The following is an 18264-nucleotide window of genomic DNA, read 5'->3' on the forward strand; positions in this document are numbered from 1 at the left end:
AGTCCCTAATGCTGTCTGTTATGTTATCCACCCTTACGTTTATCTGCTTTGTCTGCTGGTGTCAGATTAGATGCTTATGTGTGCAGAAATAAACCTCTTTCTCTACTATTACTTTCCCCCTATTTTCTCATCTTTTGTGTGTGTGTGTGTGAGAGAGAGAGAGAGAGAGAGAGCATTTGCACTATTCAGTTTATATACAAAGCAAAAGCTTGTTATCTTGGGGAATGCGTGCAAATGTTCACGTCTGAAGATTTCTCAACATACAGTGTGATTTGCATGCATTTAACCAGGACTGTGGGCTTGCTGACTCATTGTCCTTATTTTATGCATTTTATGCATTCGTTTGCACCCACACACTCATCAGCACACAAACACAGTCCATCCCGTGTCTATATTCAGTCATTAAATTAATAAAAACACAGTATCTATTTGGAAAAAGGGGGAAATTGAGTTCTTTATTCTTAATCATCAAATGTATAAAACGTGCTTTAATAGTAGGAAAAGTAAATGGTTAGCTTTAATGCAGTGTGCTAAGATGACACAAATAACATGAAACAAGCACAGTTTCAGCTTAATCAGCAAATTCAGTACACACAGAGAAACATCACATTGGAAATTAACACACACTGAAATGTAAAAGATTAAAAACGAACCAAACTTCTGAGAAAAGTCGAGGCCGGTTTTCGGCTTAAGCTCGGTGTAATTTTTCAGCAGCCCTTAGGATCACAGAGCTGTGATTCATACACGACTGGGATCCCATTGTTGCTGCAGGCCACTGTCTGAGCATGGGCTACACAAACAACACTAGTCAGTGAGTTAGTCAGTTATTTTCTCTCTCTCCCGCTCTCACAAAGTCACAGCTGAATGGTATATAGAAACTGACATAGGAGCCCTTTCATAACTTACATTCCACATGGGAGAGGATTGTGGGGGGAGGTGCACAAAAGAGAGGGTTTGGTCTTAGTTTCAGAGTCTGATAGAGCAGAAAGGAAAGATGTGTGACGGCCCAACATGAGATATGTTTGACCACATGTTTCTTTGGTTTGAATGCAGATGCACACGTTTTTACACAGTACCATAACTAATGATTCTCTGAAATGTAATCCCTGTGTTTCACGCTTTAAAACGTTCATTTAAGATTTGGGATTAGGTTTGTTTTGTGAATGTGTGTCACAGTATGCAGAATGTATTTTTACTTTACCTACAGGAAGAACGCCTGAGTCCCTTGGTGCAATTTATTTTAAGAGTTACTGACTGAAATATGATGCTTTCTGAATGTAACATTCTTAGCATTTAATATGTTTTTCTTCACTACACAACACTAAATGCCCCATTTTAAAGTAAGGATTCAAATGCCAATAAGTATCAATTTACTTTCGCTTAAATGCAGGCCTGATTAGTTCAGTATTCCTCTCCTTCATCCTCTTCCTCCACGTACTCAGTGCCAACCTCTTCATAATCCTTCTCCAGGGCAGCCATATCTTCTCTGGCCTCAGAGAACTCTCCCTCCTCCATGCCCTCTCCAACATACCAGTGGACAAAGGCTCTCTTGGCATACATGAGGTCAAACTTGTGGTCCAGACGGGCCCAGGCCTCAGCGATGGCTGTGGTGTTGCTCAGCATGCACACAGCCCTCTGCACCTTGGCCAGGTCTCCTCCAGGAACCACTGTTGGAGGCTGGTAGTTGATGCCCACCTTGAATCCTGTGGGGCACCAGTCCACAAACTGGATGGTGCGTTTGGTTTTGATGGCTGCGATGGCAGAGTTGACATCTTTGGGCACCACATCACCACGATACAGCAGACAGCAGGCCATGTATTTACCATGACGAGGATCACACTTCACCATCTGATTGGCTGGCTCAAAGCAGGTGTTGGTGATGTCAGCAACAGAGAGCTGCTCATGGTAGGCTTTCTCGGCAGAGATGACTGGAGCGTAGGTGGCCAGAGGGAAGTGGATACGAGGGTAGGGCACCAAGTTGGTCTGGAACTCTGTCAGGTCAACGTTCAGGGCGCCATCAAAGCGAAGAGAGGCTGTGATTGAAGACACAATCTGACCAATCAGCCTGTTCAGGTTGGTGTATGTCGGCCTCTCGATATCGAGGTTCCTGCGGCAGATGTCGTAGATGGCCTCATTGTCTACCATGAAGGCACAGTCGGAGTGCTCCAGGGTGGTGTGGGTGGTCAGGATGGAGTTGTAAGGCTCCACCACTGCTGTGGAAACCTGAGGGGCTGGGTAGATGGCAAACTCGAGCTTAGACTTTTTACCATAATCAACAGAGAGTCTCTCCATCAGCAGGGAAGTGAAACCAGAGCCAGTGCCTCCACCAAAGGAGTGGAAAATGAGAAATCCCTGCAGGCCTGTGCACTGATCAGCCTATAAGAGTAAGAATACAAAAATGAATTCACAAATCACTTAAGCATTCAGTCGAGAAAAAAAAAAAATCAATATAGTAGAAACTTGCACCCTCAGCCCTCTCACCAGTTTACGAGTCCTGTCCAGAACCAGATCAATGATTTCCTTGCCGATGGTGTAGTGTCCACGGGCGTAGTTGTTGGCAGCATCCTCCTTTCCTGTAATCAGCTGCTCGGGGTGGAACAGCTGCCGGTAAGTTCCTGTACGCACCTCATCTGGAGAACAAGACAGGGATGACAAACAGATTTACAGAAGGAGTGGACATAAAGCTAAACATGTATGCTTTTAATGTAAAGAACTGAACGTGATACTGTAGTGGCTGTCCATGTCTGTTACATTATTGGAGTTGTTTTGAATGTAAGCAAATATAATGTAAATTTACACAGATAAATGCAACAACCCCCCCAACACCAGTGTTTATTTTCTAATACAATTTCAGCTTTGGTAATAATGAAACTACATAAATTCATAAAAACATCCTACAGTATCAATGTTGTATATTATCAGCCACATAACAGGCACTGACCGATGACAGTGGGTTCCAGGTCGACAAAGATGGCTCTGGGAACGTGCTTTCCTGCCCCAGTCTCGCTAAAGAAGGTGTTGAAGGAGTCATCTCCTCCTCCAATGGTCTTGTCACTGGGCATCTGTCCGTCTGGCTGGATCCCATGTTCCAGACAGTACAGCTCCCAACATGCATTGCCAATCTGAGCCCCTGCTTGGCCCACATGAATGGAGATACATTCACGCTGCAGACAGCAAGTGAGCAATACGGTTCAATCACCAGAAACATCTGTTTGCTTTCCGCATTTCCAATTGCGAACAAATACAGTACATCTCACAACTTTTAATACACATAGCAGCAGGCATTTACAGTGTCACACTTGCAAACTGTGTCTTACCATAGTTTGTCTCTCTTCTCCAACGTCCAGGTATCGGTAGGAAGATGTACTGCTGCATACAACTGTGTTCCTCTGCGTTTTATACCTGCAGTTTAAGGTGAACAGTGATTTGATCTGAGCTGTAATCAGAGAACCTACTGATGAGACCAGGATAAGGTCATCCGCTTGACAGACATACACACAATGCAAAAGGAGGTCACCACCCTGTTCATTGTGTGAGTCTGTGAGCGTTTTGCACCAGTGTGCATGTGCACCTCATGTTTCAGACAGCAGAAGCAGAACCCCTGATGAGGGGAAGGTAACCTAACGTAGATTCACGTGGCAAGTTCTAATGCATAAAAAAAAACTCCTGTTGCTTCTTTGTTAGTAGGAAAATTTAGGATTAACAACAGAGTCAGAATTCAGATGTCAAAGAACTGTGTACTCTATGTATATAATAATTTGTAAGATTTGGAATTTAGGTATTACAGTTATTCCATGTTATTGACTGTTTCAATGCCATATTGTAATACTGTAATATTGACAGTGTCCCATCTGTGCTGGGGACTGCGCTGAACCCTGTAGAGCTGGCTGTTGAGCTCAACATAACGGACAGCACTTCACATCCCCTGCATGACATACTAATCAGACAGCAGAGTTAGAGGCTTCCTCAACTCTGCTGTAGTCAGGACCACTGCAGAAAGTCAGTCCTACCCACTGCAGTAATGCTGTACAATCTGTGCAAGGAGAGGAGACTTACGTTCTGCAGGACAGTGAGAGCTTGATCTCAACTTAATTCTAAATCTATTTTTATTTTATTTCTATTTTTTATGCACGTGTGTATGTACTTTTAAAATGGTGTTTTTCTTACCTACCTCATGTCAGCTTTATGTAAGCTATATGTGTACTCTATCTATCTATCTATCTATCTATCTATCTATCTATCTATCTATCTATCTATCTATCTATCTATCTATCTATCTATCTATCTATGATGAGAATTTGATGGTTAAATGTATTAGTGTGAACACATCGGCTGAAAACATCAACTTTGTGGTTCCTAATAAGGAAGCATCTGACCAAAAATTAGACATTTTCAGTCTTGCTCTTCTTCTGAGGAAGATAATCATATAAAATGTATGTTAAAAATGTAAGGTGACACTTCTGTTAACATGCATTTTAATGCAAAGACTGGGTCTCCAAATTTGCAACACCTGTTCTGAATCCCATTGGCGCATTCAACTAAAACTAAAACACACAGTTTTATTACAACAAACATATCGTCAAGCATACCGCTTTCCCACGCTATTTTCATACGTTATAATGAACTGCAAGCAATACAATATATATGAGACCTGCTCCTCCTCCCTTGTTAGTTCAACCCCTGGGGAGACGAGAGAAACTGAATATGTGTCTACGCCTCATGAAGCATCAGCTGACCAAATGAAGTAAACAACAAGCGCCTGTTAGCCTGTTAGAGGGGTTTCATCATACGCAACATAACAGAGAATCAGTGCATAAATAAAGCAATAAAGACACAAAATCCTTGGCGTCCTTGTCCTTCCATTCAGATTTCTAGGCCCAGAAAGGCATTTCTATCCAATAGGTTAGAGTTCACATGACCTCATTTATACTCAACATGAGTTTCAGTTGGGTAGCTGCCTGTTTCAGTGGCAGGAGCAACCTAAACTGATGACACAATGTCATGGCTCAAAGGTAGAATGCTCAGTTCAGTGTCGATTAAAACAGGTTAAACCACTTTTAACACCAGCAGGCATCCACTGTTTATAGAACCATATGGGAAGGTCGATTCAGTATAATAAGCTGTTTTGAGAAAAAACACTGTGGCTTCTTTATTCACAGATGTCATGCGGATGTCTTCCTTTTTTTTTTTTTTTTTTTACTTCTAACTGCTTTTCTTATTTTCACCCAAAAACTGGTGGAAATTAAACTAACTCAGCACCGACCAAAGCTGACTGACTTTAATCCTATTTGTCATGCAGGACTTTTTAATACATGTGAACTCTTGTCTAGAAAATCTGTAGGTCTGGTTCAGATAAGTTGAAGTATTGTTGAATATTACTGGGAAAGGACACACCTTGCTGTTCCCTCATGGGTGTTGCCTGGGTCATAAAGCTGTGTCCCACTTCCATTGTTTGAGAGTTTACTTCCCTCAATGACTTACTGTTGAGGCTTATTGCTAGGTCATAATACTAGTGCAGGAAAGAAAGAAAGAAAGAAAGAAAGAAAGAAAGAAAGAAAGAAAGAAACCCAGGACAGAACAAAAGAAACAAATTAAGAGAGGATTTGCAAAAACTTTGAAGTCATGAGAGATAAATATGTTGTAAAAAAGTTTAATTGAGTAAGCCACACATGGTACATGACATCACAAATTAGCAGTTTACAATACTAATTTGCACAAAAAGTGAGGTTGTTGAATGGTGGCATGCATGCTTTGTGTGTGCACTGCTGTGTGTTAAAGAGGTGAAAGAAAAAGGAATTCTACTCCAGGACGTCACATGACTTCCTGTCACACTGTTTTACTCATTCAGTGACTCATGGTGAAGCAACTACGACCTCTAGCTTTCAAATAGTTATAATGACAGCCAGTCCACTAAGATGGCTGAGGAGGGCTGGCATTATGGATTAGTTTGCAGGGGTGTCTGTCCCACCCACAAGCCCACTGACTGCAGACGTGACCCTTTCTTAAATACATACAGACCAATACATACATACATACATACATACATACATACATAGTTCTTGAAAAGGCTGTAGTTATGAAACTACAGCAAGGCAATAAAATGTAATTAAGCAATATATTGGCAAATAAAATGGATTCATGTAATACTGGCATGATTGATTACTGCAAAAAATAAAACATGAATAGATCAATAAAAATCAGTATTTCCCTGCACCTTTCTTATTATTTCACTTCAAAGAGCAAACAGACCACCATTATGTGAGGAAATTCTGAGACACACTGCTGCACATAATAAACAGTCTGTGAGGCCATGCAACTTTTTTTAAAATAAATTAATCGATTACTTAATAATAATAAATTAATGACTAATCAAAGCTAATAGAGATTAGATTGTTGTGTTCGATCAGGTAGGAGCTTAGGATGCTGGAAGCATTCTCAGCAGTGCATTGAGTGAACATAGAGACATGGAAACACGTCATTTTGTCTTGTGTGCTGTAAGACACTTGCTGTTATGTACAGGTATTGCCATATATAGTGGTAGAAGGGCTCAGATCATTTACTTAAGTATAAACGAGAATGTTCTTACATGTCACGTATATAACGTGTTTTTTATGCAAAAAGTGTCAGATAAATATGCAGTAGAGCAAAAAGTATTTTCTGAAAAACAGTGAACCAGAAGTATAAAGTGAGGTAAAATGGAAATACTACAAGTACCTCATCATTGTTCTTAAGTACTGTATTTGAGTATATCTGTATTCTCAAACTCTGACAATAAGTCCTAAAGAATTATCCACACTGACTGAAACTGAAATGCAGAGGTGCTGTAACTGACTGGGTGACATGTTGCCATCTAACTGCTTTGTGAGTGTCACTGTGTTAAGCGATGGGAGTTCTGTTTATTACAGTTGTGAGATTTCCAGGATGTCATTGAACATGTTATGAGCCTCGAAGCTGTGAAGCCTGCCAGTCATTACATCCACCTGTGACGGTCATCTGATGGCGTACCCGTGACTGGGGTCCTGTGGGGATGTTTGTTGTTGCTCCTGCTGGTTAGTGTCAGAGCGGCCTGCGCGCTCGCGGCGCGCGCTCCCGCTAAACAGACAGGTGGGAGTGGTTTGCAGTTGAATATAGCGTGACAGCTCCTCGCCCACCTGGCATCACTTACTCACCCAGACCACATTGACGGCAGCTGTGAGAAGCTACACAGGCTAAAGGCAGCTACACGTTTATTCTCTCTCTTTCAAAGGGATCTGTGCTAAGAAGCTACAATGGTAAGTATGTTTTAACTTTTGGTTGGGGAGAAATTTCCACTCCGAAGTTTCCGCTTGTTTATCTTCCGAAAAACCCGAGGAAACACTTCCTCTGCAGATTCGTTCGTCAGATCTAAATGTGCTTGGAAATGGGCCAGAGTGAAGGTGCGATGTGGAAACTGTGCTGGAAGTGCCCCCCCCCTGTGACACTGCTGTCACAAATAGATGAGTGGCAGCAAAGCTGGCCTGGCTGCTGGCCTGGATGAGCAGGTGCTAATGATCAGTCCACATTTTTAGCACATCAGGAGACACAAACACGTGGAGTATAGATGAGATGTATATGTTTTTTGTTGTTTTTTTTTGGTTTTTTTTTTTGCATTTATTGTATGAACAGTATGTTTCAGATTAGGTCAATATATTTTCAATAAATTATTCCAGGGAACTATGTGGTTAGGTGTCTGATATATATTTATATGTGTCAGTAAAAAAGTGAAGGTCTGGTTTCTAATGCATCTGACAAACCTGCTCAGACTCAGACCACGCAAGTGTTTCTGCAGGGCAGGAAGGAATCTTTTCCTTCAGACCGTGGTAAAGTAAAGGCACTTTTTATTCACTGTGAAATGAGACTAATAGCTAATCCCTGCCAAATGAAACTGAGAAAAACCTGCAGCCTCTGTGACGGCCATTTATACCATGGTTAGATTTCTCCTTCTTCATCAGGAATTGAACAGCACATGAACGCGCACAACCCTCTGTTCTGTTTGCATAGTGTCATATAAACACAGCTTGTTAGCACTGTCAGTACTGGTTAACAGACCAAAGGGTATAATTGTGTACTGAGTACACTGCAGTATACCCACCCTGATCAAACAGTCCTGATCCATAAACTTTACTTCCTTAAGTGTTAGAGTGCACACTAAATATCTCATACAGCTGTAAAATGTTTTTAGTCTGATTATTGACCCTGAATAACAATCAATAATCAAAGTCAAGGTTCAACAATTTCAATGGTCCAAGGATCATAAGTAAATTCAACTGGGTGCTCCACTCCTTGTGCGTCGTATTTTTATAATTGGCTTAATCCATGCTTGTAGTACAATGAGGTGCAAGTCAAGTTCAGCTTTAGTGTGGCTCATCAGAACACATCATGATGGCAGTAAACCGTAAAGAGAGGTTTTACCCGGGAGGCATTCATGTGCTCAGCAAAGGTCATGAGCCAATCGGTTACTGTACATTGTGTGCAGTGGTGGTTCTCGTGTGGTGCTGCCTGAATTTAGCTGCCCGTGGTACAATTTAACTGTCCAATCTTTAGCGTGTAGCTTTTTAGTGGACCTGAAGGGAGACAGATGTAGGATAGTCTGCCAGTGAGGGCTTATTGAGTTGAGTCAGACTGGGGCATCACCACAGGGAACACCAAGGGGCGATCTATTATTTATCAGAATCAATAGTGTTCATCCTTGGCCGTGAATATCCACATCAAATTGCATTCTGGGCGTTAGTGTGCAGTTGACAAATGTGAGCATTCGCTGTAAGAAACCAGAGGAAACAGCATTTAGCTGAAAGGATCACATAGGGAGCGTGACAGTGTTCGGTGTGGCGATTCTACAGTTTTTCACTTTAGGAACACACACACACATGCAGCCACCAGTGTGAGCTTCAATGCAAGTCCATCAAAATAAACACAGGGTGCACAGCTCTTCTCCAGCACGCCACGCTTTATTCAGTTTGATTTTCAAGGGGAGATTTTGGTCTGTGGGTGGCAACAGAAGAAAGGTCAAAGAGCCACCGTAGCAGTCCTCCACTGGAGACTGTGAATATCCTCAATAAATTCATAAATGAACTCATGCCAATTCACTTATTACATATAAAGTCGATGGTCTGATCTGTGGGTGGCAACAGTTAGAGGGAGATGCACGCATATAAAATGGAAAGACACACAAAGAGTGACTTAATGGATCTGATTTAGCTCTTGACACAAAGTTGTCCAGGGTCTAAGCCAACATATAATAAAGTAAATACACGGCGGTTTGGGTCGAGACGAGACTCCATTAAATCATTGTCTCTCCTCACCTTGTCTTTATGGTGCATTATGTCTATTTTCCTATTATAGAGGCAGAGTGCTCTGTCATGATGGGGTATTAAGGGATCTCTGTTCCTGTGTCTGCTGACCCGAAAAAGCTTTTAACAAATGAATTATTCTCTCTTTTTCTGTCTCGTTCACCCTTCCTCTCTCGCTCTCTGACGGGATCTACAGTGTTTGTCATTTTAGTCACTGACAAAAAAGGAATCTGAAGTCCATGTGGTGGAATGTGCCCTTGTTTCCGTCATACACAGACACACCCCGACAGGTTCGAGGGACGGGAGGGGTTTTCACACATTCAAGTATCAACGTCATTTTTGACATGAAATATCTGTGGCCTTTACCGCTTTTCAGTTTCAACATGGGAGGAACTGCAGATTGCAGAAAGCTTTCAGCAGATCAGGTGGAAATTTCAGCCTGGCAGTGGCCACTATTTTGGGGACAGCCAGTCACTGTTTACAGAAACTGTCAGGCCTCACTGCTAGGTGTCAGGTTAGCAGGAGGAACCCAAAATAGCTGCTGCACAGAGCTCTGCTAACCTGGAAACCAGGCTGGAGAGGGTCACCTTCGCTTTGGGGTGCTTCAGATGATGACGCCTTGACTGTGTCTCAAACAAATAATTAAGAAAATAAATCCTTATTGATGAGCACAGATTTAATGAAATTCACTAACTCCATACATGTGCAGGGCAATGCCCCTCACCTTGTGTGTGTGATCACTGGGAAGGGGAAAGTTTGGGGCTATTGTAAATTGAACATTTTGGATTTTAGCAGCTGTGATTGATGATCTTTGGTTTTTAACATTTTGATAACATTTTTTGACATTTTTGTGGCTAAAAGTTTTCCAATATGTCATTTTAATTTCTGATTCTGGGAAGCCAATGTAAAATTCATGGAGAAATATACAAACCTGCCAGGAATGTTGTCTCATTGAATTCATCTCATTGATTTGCAGCATTGCCAGGAATGGTCTAACACCAACTGACATATTAAAAGCATAGATTTGGGGAAAAATGTTGCCTAGTATAAGTCTTTTCAGCCTTGTTTACATGAAATCTTCTTGCTCACACAATCTGTATCTGGCATGTTGAGTCTCCTGATGGCCTGATGAGTGTTTTTCTGAATAGTTATCCTTTCATCCGTCTTTGGAAGCCCATGACGATTTGTCTAATGCCGCTGTCCCCATTCTCCTCTAAAATCAACCAGTATTAGCTACTTTTTCCATTCACTACTTTCAGCATGGTGAGCAAACACAGCACTGTGTGTGGCTGCAGTATTGTGTCATTCGATGAGTTGAGTCTTTGTATTTGGGTCATCTTTTTAGCATAAAGTGTTAAACGCTCAGCATGCTTCTGAATTCGACCTCCATTTCAGCTTGTGGGACTGCCCCGTAGTCAGTCACATGAGATCTGGTGACAGCTGCAGCAAATCTGTTATGCTCGTTCTTTCAACTTCAACTTTCTTTCCCCCATGAAGCTCTTTGCTTCCCCCCAGTGGCAGAGTTTATGAATTACATATCCTGCAACAGGAGCGTTTCTGTGTAAAATCTGGTTGTGATTAAAAACTGCATTGTTGACATCTTGCAATTCATAATATTCTGCAAAGCAAGCCATCTTCCACTATGTTTAAAGCTTTCTTAACTGGAGAACAACACATAGCTGCTCAGAGTGTGCAATCCTGTCCATTCCATGCAGTGCCACTTTATCTCACCTCCTCTGTTTTCGCATTCTCTCCTCCCTTTTCCCACCTCCCACTCTTCCTCACTTCCAGCGCGAGTGCATCTCTGTCCATGTAGGCCAGGCTGGTGTCCAGATGGGGAACACCTGCTGGGAGCTCTACTGCCTGGAGCATGGCATCCAGCCGGACGGCCAGATGCCCTGCCACAAGCCTGTGGGAGGCCACGACGACTCCTTCACCACCTTCTTCAGTGAGACTGGGGCTGGGAAGTACGTCCCCAGAGCCATCTTTGTTGACCTGGAACCCACTGTCATCGGTCAGTATCAATGTCGTATGTCAGGGATGAGCAATTTCAGATGGTAGCATCATTGATAAATTGAATGCATCACTGTTGCAAGATAGAGATTTCATGTGAAAATTGAAGGAAGTTACTCTAATCATGCATTTCTTGTCCATCTTAGGCCTGCTAAAAAAGTTATAGACTAATAATACTTCCTATAACAAATTAGCTTTCTTAAACGTTGCTTTTGTCTTACTCAGATGAGGTGCGCACAGGAACGTACCGCCAACTCTTTCACCCTGAACAGCTGATCTCGGGAAAGGAAGACGCAGCCAACAACTACGCCCGTGGACACTACACCATCGGCAAAGAGATCATTGACTCTGTTCTCGACAGAATCCGCAAACTGGTATGGCACGTTAGGGGTAGTCTCCAGGTTTTAATTCACGGTTACGCTGGCTGTGCCCTCGAACAGAGTGCCAGAGTGCATTTTTTTTAGCCACAGAATGAGACAGAGCAGCTAAGAGTGTTTTTGTCACTTTTGTGTGACAATTGCAAAATCCTGATTTCACATCGGTGAAAGAACTTGAGCATGTATACAATTTAAAGTCCTGCTTTCCTTTTTGTATTTTTACAGTCTTTGTTTCTGTGTCTGTAGGCTGATCAGTGCACAGGTCTCCAAGGCTTCCTTGTCTTCCACTCTTTTGGTGGAGGCACTGGCTCCGGTTTCACCTCCCTGCTGATGGAGAGACTCTCTGTAGACTTTGGCAAAAAGTCTAAGCTCGAGTTTGCCATCTACCCAGCCCCTCAGGTCTCCACAGCAGTGGTGGAGCCGTACAACTCCATCCTGACCACCCACACCACCCTGGAGCACTCCGACTGTGCCTTCATGGTGGACAACGAGGCCATCTACGACATCTGCCGCAGGAACCTCGATATTGAACGCCCGTCGTACACCAATCTGAACCGCCTCATCAGCCAGATAGTCTCATCTATCACAGCCTCGCTTCGCTTCGATGGAGCCCTGAACGTTGACCTGACGGAGTTCCAGACCAACTTGGTGCCCTACCCTCGTATCCACTTCCCTCTGGCCACCTACGCTCCAGTCATCTCTGCCGAGAAAGCCTACCATGAGCAGCTCTCTGTCGCTGAGATCACAAACGCCTGCTTTGAGCCAGCCAATCAGATGGTGAAGTGTGATCCTCGTCATGGTAAATACATGGCCTGCTGTCTGCTGTACCGTGGTGATGTGGTGCCAAAAGATGTCAATGTGGCCATCGCTGCCATCAAAACCAAACGCACCATCCAGTTTGTGGACTGGTGCCCCACAGGCTTCAAGGTGGGCATCAACTACCAGCCTCCAACAGTGGTTCCTGGAGGAGACCTGGCCAAGGTGCAGAGGGCTGTGTGCATGCTGAGCAACACCACAGCCATCGCTGAGGCCTGGGCCCGTCTGGACCACAAGTTTGACCTCATGTATGCCAAGAGAGCCTTTGTCCACTGGTATGTTGGAGAGGGCATGGAGGAGGGAGAGTTCTCTGAGGCCAGAGAAGATATGGCTGCCCTGGAGAAGGATTATGAAGAGGTTGGGATCGACTCATTTGAGGAGGATGAGGAAGGAGAGGAATATTAGACAGGCTTAGCTGTCATTTGGCAGTTATTTTCAAGGACAAAATAAGTCTGTTGATTAGAAAATATTTTGCATGTTGGTTTCACAACTAGTTTTTTTTTTATTTTAATTTTACCTTTCTAAATTCAAAATGTATCTACCTGCCTGCAAAGCTCTGGGGTAATTTCTTTGTTGTGCATTCAAATTATTATTTTTAACAGGACATAAGTAACTTGACCTTTCCAAGTTTAAAACCTGTGTTGGTACTCAATAAATTTCTCCCCAAAACATGTTTCCTGTTTATTTTTTTACTTTTTAAAAATGAATGGTTCTGCATTTTTTTTTATATAATTTGTGCCATGATCATCTTATTTTTGTCATATTTTGCACATGCTTAAATATATTTGAAATTGTCTTGAGCCACGTACAGTGTTAAACAAGCTCTGTGACAAACTTAAGCTTTTGTTGAAATGTCTGTAGTTTTATAGCTCAGCCACTAGAGGGCAGTCAAATCCATCTTGTGTTGCCTTTTCTGGGAAGGAACTGATTTCCAGGCTGTTCTGACAAGCACTTGAGTATAATTATATATGACTTTGTCATCTGTGTCTCTCTCATACAAACACGGCTTTCACACATATCTGTTTGATTTGGCATGTTGTGAAATACCGACTCTCTTTATGTAACTCCAGCTGCCAGTGAAACATGTACTTTACTGGGAAACAGACCATTAACAACAAGGCAGCAAGGGTTTTCTTTGACTGTAGTCGAAGGTATATATATATTGTACTTTACATACATTCTGATGCTATGGAAGTGTCCCTATCGTTACAGACATTTCTCTGCTTGTCTCTCGGTGCATGCTGGGAAGTCCAGACCTCCTGAGACCCGAACCAAGCCTGGGATAAATGCACTGACATGTTTGATTTATCAGACTTGTCTGCAATACTTTGCGAAAGCTCACAACAGCTGTTAGGACAGTTTATGCCTGAACTGATCGTCGAGCTAACTGCTAAACCTGACTGTGACACATCATAAACTCAATACCTTAGCTACAGCCCATTGACTGTATATGATGTATGGAGGCGCCCCCTAGTGGAGGTGGTTGGGGTTGCAGAGGGCTGGGCTGGCAGGAGACCTGCACGAGCCGACTTAACCTTATGTATGTTATTGTTACAGCTAACATAAGCTAGCTGAATGTATCGACGCGGTTAATGGTAACTAGCTAGCTGGTAATGGCGATCCGCTGGGGAATATGCAGCGCGGGTAAAATTAGTCATGACTTCTCTGTTGCTTTACGGACCCTGAATCCCGAAGACCACGAGGTAACTTTTCACAGAGTGTATTTCAGCTCTTGTACACTCCTACCAAAACGTTGCTCTGTGTGGAAACGGTGCACTTGAGCTGTGTTTGCTAGTAAGTTACATCACAAAGGTAGCAAATAATTCACCTACGCTGCGTTTTGACAGTGGAGTCAGCCGGAGTGCTTTAGTGGGTTAACCTGAAAGTGTTGGAAATCAAAGAATTAAACATATAAACGGGCAGATAAAGAGATATTCCCCTTTCTTTGGCTGCCATAGCCTCACCACATTACTACAACTTAGCTGCCATTGAGCAAAGCACTTACATCCAAACACATAGCAGACTGTGGTTGAGTCATGTGAGGATGACTCTGCAGTCACTGTTTTGTTCCAGTGCTGCAAAAACTAAACTACTGACTGATAATGATCTCCATCATACTGTCACAACTAGAGTTTGGCCACTTTTTTGGGCAAACCAGTTACTGTGCTGCTAAACTACTACACTACTGGTGAGACTTCTGACTGCAGCTGACAAGAGGTCAGCTCTTAACTCATGCACATTTGTGATCTGTATATCAATACCTCCCATACAAGTGGAGCCAATGCTGCTCATATCCACTTCTCACAAGTGCAATTAAACCTCATTAGGTTGCAGCATCTTAATTGTGTTGAACTCCACCCCCACAGTTATTTTATTAGCACCAGTAAGCGGTGAGTATATAAATGTGTCAGTAAAGCCAAAATTGTATGGGCTGATAATGAAATTATGTTTCAAGGTTTATTTCTTACCTTTACAGTTGCTTCTACATTCTCTGTTTGAAGTCTGGTAAATATCCATCTGATAAAAATCACTGCACATAAATGCTGCATTACCAAAACTGTTTTGTTCATCTGCAGATAGTGGCTGTTGCAGCGAGGGACCTGCAGCACGCTGAAGAATTTGCCAAAAAACACAACATCCCTCGAGCATATGGGAGTTATGATGAGTTGGCAAAAGATCCAGACATCGGTGAGCTCTGCTGTCAGCATATGGCATAATGTTTTGGGCAAAATTGAATCAACAAATTGTACTCAGCTGAAGTGTCTTCAGGCCAGTGAATGAATATCAACCTGCGCCAATAATGCAAATCTCGAGTGGTCTCTGCATTGCAGACTTTCCCTGCTTGGACAGAAGTATTCAGTAATGTTTCTAAACACAAGTCTCTCTCCCCCTCTCTCTCTAGATGTGGTGTACATTGGCACCATCCATCCTCACCACCTGAGTACTGGCAAGCTCTTTATGAAGTCCAGAAAGAATGTGCTGATCGAGAAGCCCCTGGCCATGAATTCAAGGGAGGTGCAGGAACTCATCACTGCAGCCCAAGACAACAGTGTGTTTCTCATGGAGGTAACTGAATATAGCCAGTTTTAAACCCAAACCACATTTACTGTTTGCTTCTTCAAACCATTCCGTGTCTCCTTTCAGGCCATTTGGACGCGCTTCTTCCCCCTGTCTCTTGAAGTGAGGAGACTGCTGGGCCTGGGCGAAGTGGGCGATGTTCAGATGGTGAGGGCTGATCTGGGAGCTCCACTCACCCACATCCCTCGCTTGGCTGAGAGGAAGTTGGGAGGGGGGGCACTGCTGGACCTCGGCATCTACTGTCTGCAGTTTGTCTTCATGGTTTTTAATGGCGAGAGGCCAGAGTCCATCTATGCCAAAGCGCATTGCATAGACACAGGTGAAAAAAAAAAAAATCCCTTACAGAGTTCAATTTACCAAGTGGATGTTTTCGGAAAGTTATATTCTTCAATAGAAAATTGGCTGTTTGAAAAGCCGGATACCTTCTCTTAAGCCGGGCTCAGCCAACGAAAGCTTTGTTCTGATTTATCCCTGATTCATCCCTCCTGACACCTGGAGGACAAATCTGGTGTGGGACCACTGATGTTCAGCCCAGATTATCTGGTACTGTGACAGGTTTACAGATTCAGTCTTAGGCCTCCCGAACTGTCTGCAGACTCACCGTCCTGATAAATTCAAACACGTTTGATATATTTGATATTTAGGAGTTAAAGTCTGGATTGTTACATCCATGCGAGTTTGACCATAATAGCCAATGAGAGAGACAAGTGTACAAGGAGGAAGAAGCTGGCAGTGTTGTCAGGCAACAGTAAACTTCCTAGCCCTTGAGACTAACATAAGATAGAATATGACTGTTGACAGATAAAAGTTAAAATCTCACCTCCAGTGCTCGCTGACCTCGTCTAACTGTAGTTTAGCCTCCTGCTTTTGTTTTGTTTTGTTTTTTTGCAAGTTGTTGCACCACATCAGTCTCCATTTTACTTACATGTGCTTGTCCATGAGATGAGGTGAGGTGGTGCATTTCTCCCTCTGGCATGATAATCTTAACAGTATCGTGTATTGTGTGATGCGCCCTTATTTTCAAATCTTGTAGTGAGTGCATGTTTGAGATTAGAGAGAAAACCATCTGAAGTTTCATTATGTGCGTTATGCAACCTGGCTTCAAAATTGGTAAGATTTTAAAACTCAGGGAGCCTGAGCTCGGCTTCACATAGAATACAGAAGTCCATTGCAAAGAAAATTACAAAGCACTCCCAGCATTAACAAAGCTCTTTTGTCCAGGTGTTGATGGAACAGCAGTTATGGTCTTGAAGTTCTCAGGTAACAGAATGGCCATTTGCACCTGTTCAATCACCATGATGCTGACCTGTGATGCAGTTATCACCGGGACCAAAGGCACCATTAAGGTAACAGGAAGCACAGCATGCAGTCAGAAAAGTAGAAAGAATCTCCACACAATATGTTGTAATGGTAGCTTGTGTTCGCATTATCTGCAGGCTATTGTTAACATTAGCATGCTCATGTTAGCATTGAGCTCCAAGTACAGCTGAAGCTGAGGAACCACAGCCAAACATCATATTTTTTGTGTAGGAATAGCAAAATGTCAATTTTTATTAAGTTTTGTTTTATATTATATGTACAGATATTTAATCCTTTATATGAATGGCTCTAACACTTTATGCAAAGCGAGTTACATGACACTGATTTCCACATCAGGTACCCAACCATATGTGGTGCCCTACAACGTTGGAGGTGAATGGGAAGGAGATGCAGTTCCCCCTGCCAGAGGCTGGCATGCCACTAAACTTCACTAACAGCACAGGCCTGCGATATGAAGCTGAGGAGGTCCGCCACTGTCTGCTGAAAGGTGCAAGATACCGTAATGCATAAGAATATAATAGCTTTTTGCAGCATTAGCAGTTGATTTATATTAATCTGATTTCCTTCAGGCCTTTGTTATATTAAAGTGTGAATGCAACAATAGTTATTTTAATATTTTAAAAATGTGATGCATCCTGCGATTTCCTCTTGTTGTGGTCTCTTGCTTATCATTGCTTGTGACTGCTTGTTCCCCTGTAGGACTGAAGGAGAGTCCAGGGATGCCATGGGCTCACTCTAGCATGTTAGCAGAGGTTATAGATGAGGCCAGAAGACAAGTGGGAGTGACATATGACCAGGACAACATCTGATAATGTTTTCTTAGCGACAGTAAGGCAGCAGACCTGCGCCTCCACATGAGGAACAACAGACTCTAGATTTCTATTGATTTCAGGACACATGGGATCATTGATGATTTGTTTGTGTGCGTGTTTGTGTGTGTGAGAGAGAGATACAGTAACACTATAACACTATATATATGTAACATTAACAGTGGCTTTATCCACAATAGCGGGACCCCAAAATCAAAGCAGCTTAATGAAATTCATCATTCAGAATAGCATTATTTGACTGTGCTTTACCCACTGTGACATGTAAAAAAAAACTATTAAAAATTGTAATGTAACCTCTTTCACTTAATATTTTCATTGTAATTCATTAATTTGCAAGTATTTCAAATTTTAAATATTTTAAATTTGTGAATAGAGTCTCTGAGTCTCTTGGCTGCTTTGTCAGCAAACAAACTCAAGGGGCTGCGCTGTTATTTTTACAATTTCATGTGTCTAAAATATGGGATCAACTATCACATTTGTTCTGATTTCAGATTTTACATTCATTTAAATTCACTGCCAATC

General features: G+C 42.5%; 3 protein-coding genes across 3 annotated transcripts; 2 read left to right on the forward strand and 1 right to left on the reverse strand.

Moving 5' to 3' along the window:
• Window positions 1-1357: 1357 nt before the first annotated feature.
• On the reverse strand, window positions 1358-3352 carry LOC121616367 (tubulin alpha chain-like). The gene is made up of 4 exons (XM_041951105.1): window positions 3318-3352; window positions 2942-3164; window positions 2482-2630; window positions 1358-2376 (listed from the first exon to the last, which is right to left on the reverse strand). The coding sequence occupies exons 1-4, from the start codon at window positions 3318-3320 to the stop codon at window positions 1402-1404; spliced, it is 1350 nt and encodes a 449-aa protein (XP_041807039.1). The 5' UTR covers window positions 3321-3352; the 3' UTR covers window positions 1358-1401.
• A 3808-nt stretch (window positions 3353-7160) lies between these two features.
• Window positions 7161-13185, forward strand: LOC121616366 (tubulin alpha chain-like). The gene is made up of 4 exons (XM_041951104.1): window positions 7161-7271; window positions 11100-11322; window positions 11547-11695; window positions 11945-13185. The coding sequence occupies exons 1-4, from the start codon at window positions 7269-7271 to the stop codon at window positions 12917-12919; spliced, it is 1350 nt and encodes a 449-aa protein (XP_041807038.1). The 5' UTR covers window positions 7161-7268; the 3' UTR covers window positions 12920-13185.
• Window positions 13186-14035: 850 nt separating this feature from the next.
• On the forward strand, window positions 14036-17990 carry LOC121616481 (trans-1,2-dihydrobenzene-1,2-diol dehydrogenase-like). The gene is made up of 7 exons (XM_041951262.1): window positions 14036-14217; window positions 15091-15202; window positions 15417-15580; window positions 15659-15911; window positions 16814-16938; window positions 17249-17399; window positions 17612-17990. The coding sequence occupies exons 1-7, from the start codon at window positions 14128-14130 to the stop codon at window positions 17719-17721; spliced, it is 1005 nt and encodes a 334-aa protein (XP_041807196.1). The 5' UTR covers window positions 14036-14127; the 3' UTR covers window positions 17722-17990.
• Window positions 17991-18264: the final 274 nt, after the last annotated feature.

This window comes from Chelmon rostratus, chromosome 13 (assembly GCF_017976325.1).
Source record: "Chelmon rostratus isolate fCheRos1 chromosome 13, fCheRos1.pri, whole genome shotgun sequence".
In the NCBI taxonomy this organism is placed as follows: domain Eukaryota; kingdom Metazoa; phylum Chordata; class Actinopteri; order Chaetodontiformes; family Chaetodontidae; genus Chelmon; species Chelmon rostratus.

Bases quoted from the DNA above. Each gene is read 5' to 3' on its own strand.
- LOC121616481 (XM_041951262.1), top strand. From the start codon at position 14,128: ATGGCGATCCGCTGGGGAATATGCAGCGCGGGTAAAATTAGTCATGAC. The intron at 15,203-15,416 runs GTGAGCTCTGCT...CTCTCTCTCTAG, and splicing joins GGCAAAAGATCCAGACATCG to ATGTGGTGTACATTGGCACC. The intron at 15,581-15,658 runs GTAACTGAATAT...GTCTCCTTTCAG, and splicing joins ACAGTGTGTTTCTCATGGAG to GCCATTTGGACGCGCTTCTT.
- LOC121616366 (XM_041951104.1), top strand. The intron at 11,323-11,546 runs GTCAGTATCAAT...TGTCTTACTCAG, and splicing joins CCTGGAACCCACTGTCATCG to ATGAGGTGCGCACAGGAACG. The intron at 11,696-11,944 runs GTATGGCACGTT...CTGTGTCTGTAG, and splicing joins TCGACAGAATCCGCAAACTG to GCTGATCAGTGCACAGGTCT.
- LOC121616367 (XM_041951105.1), bottom strand. The intron at 2,631-2,941 runs GTCAGTGCCTGT...CTTGTTCTCCAG, and splicing joins CCTGGAACCCACTGTCATCG to ATGAGGTGCGTACAGGAACT. The intron at 2,377-2,481 runs GTGAGAGGGCTG...TTACTCTTATAG, and splicing joins TGGACAGGACTCGTAAACTG to GCTGATCAGTGCACAGGCCT.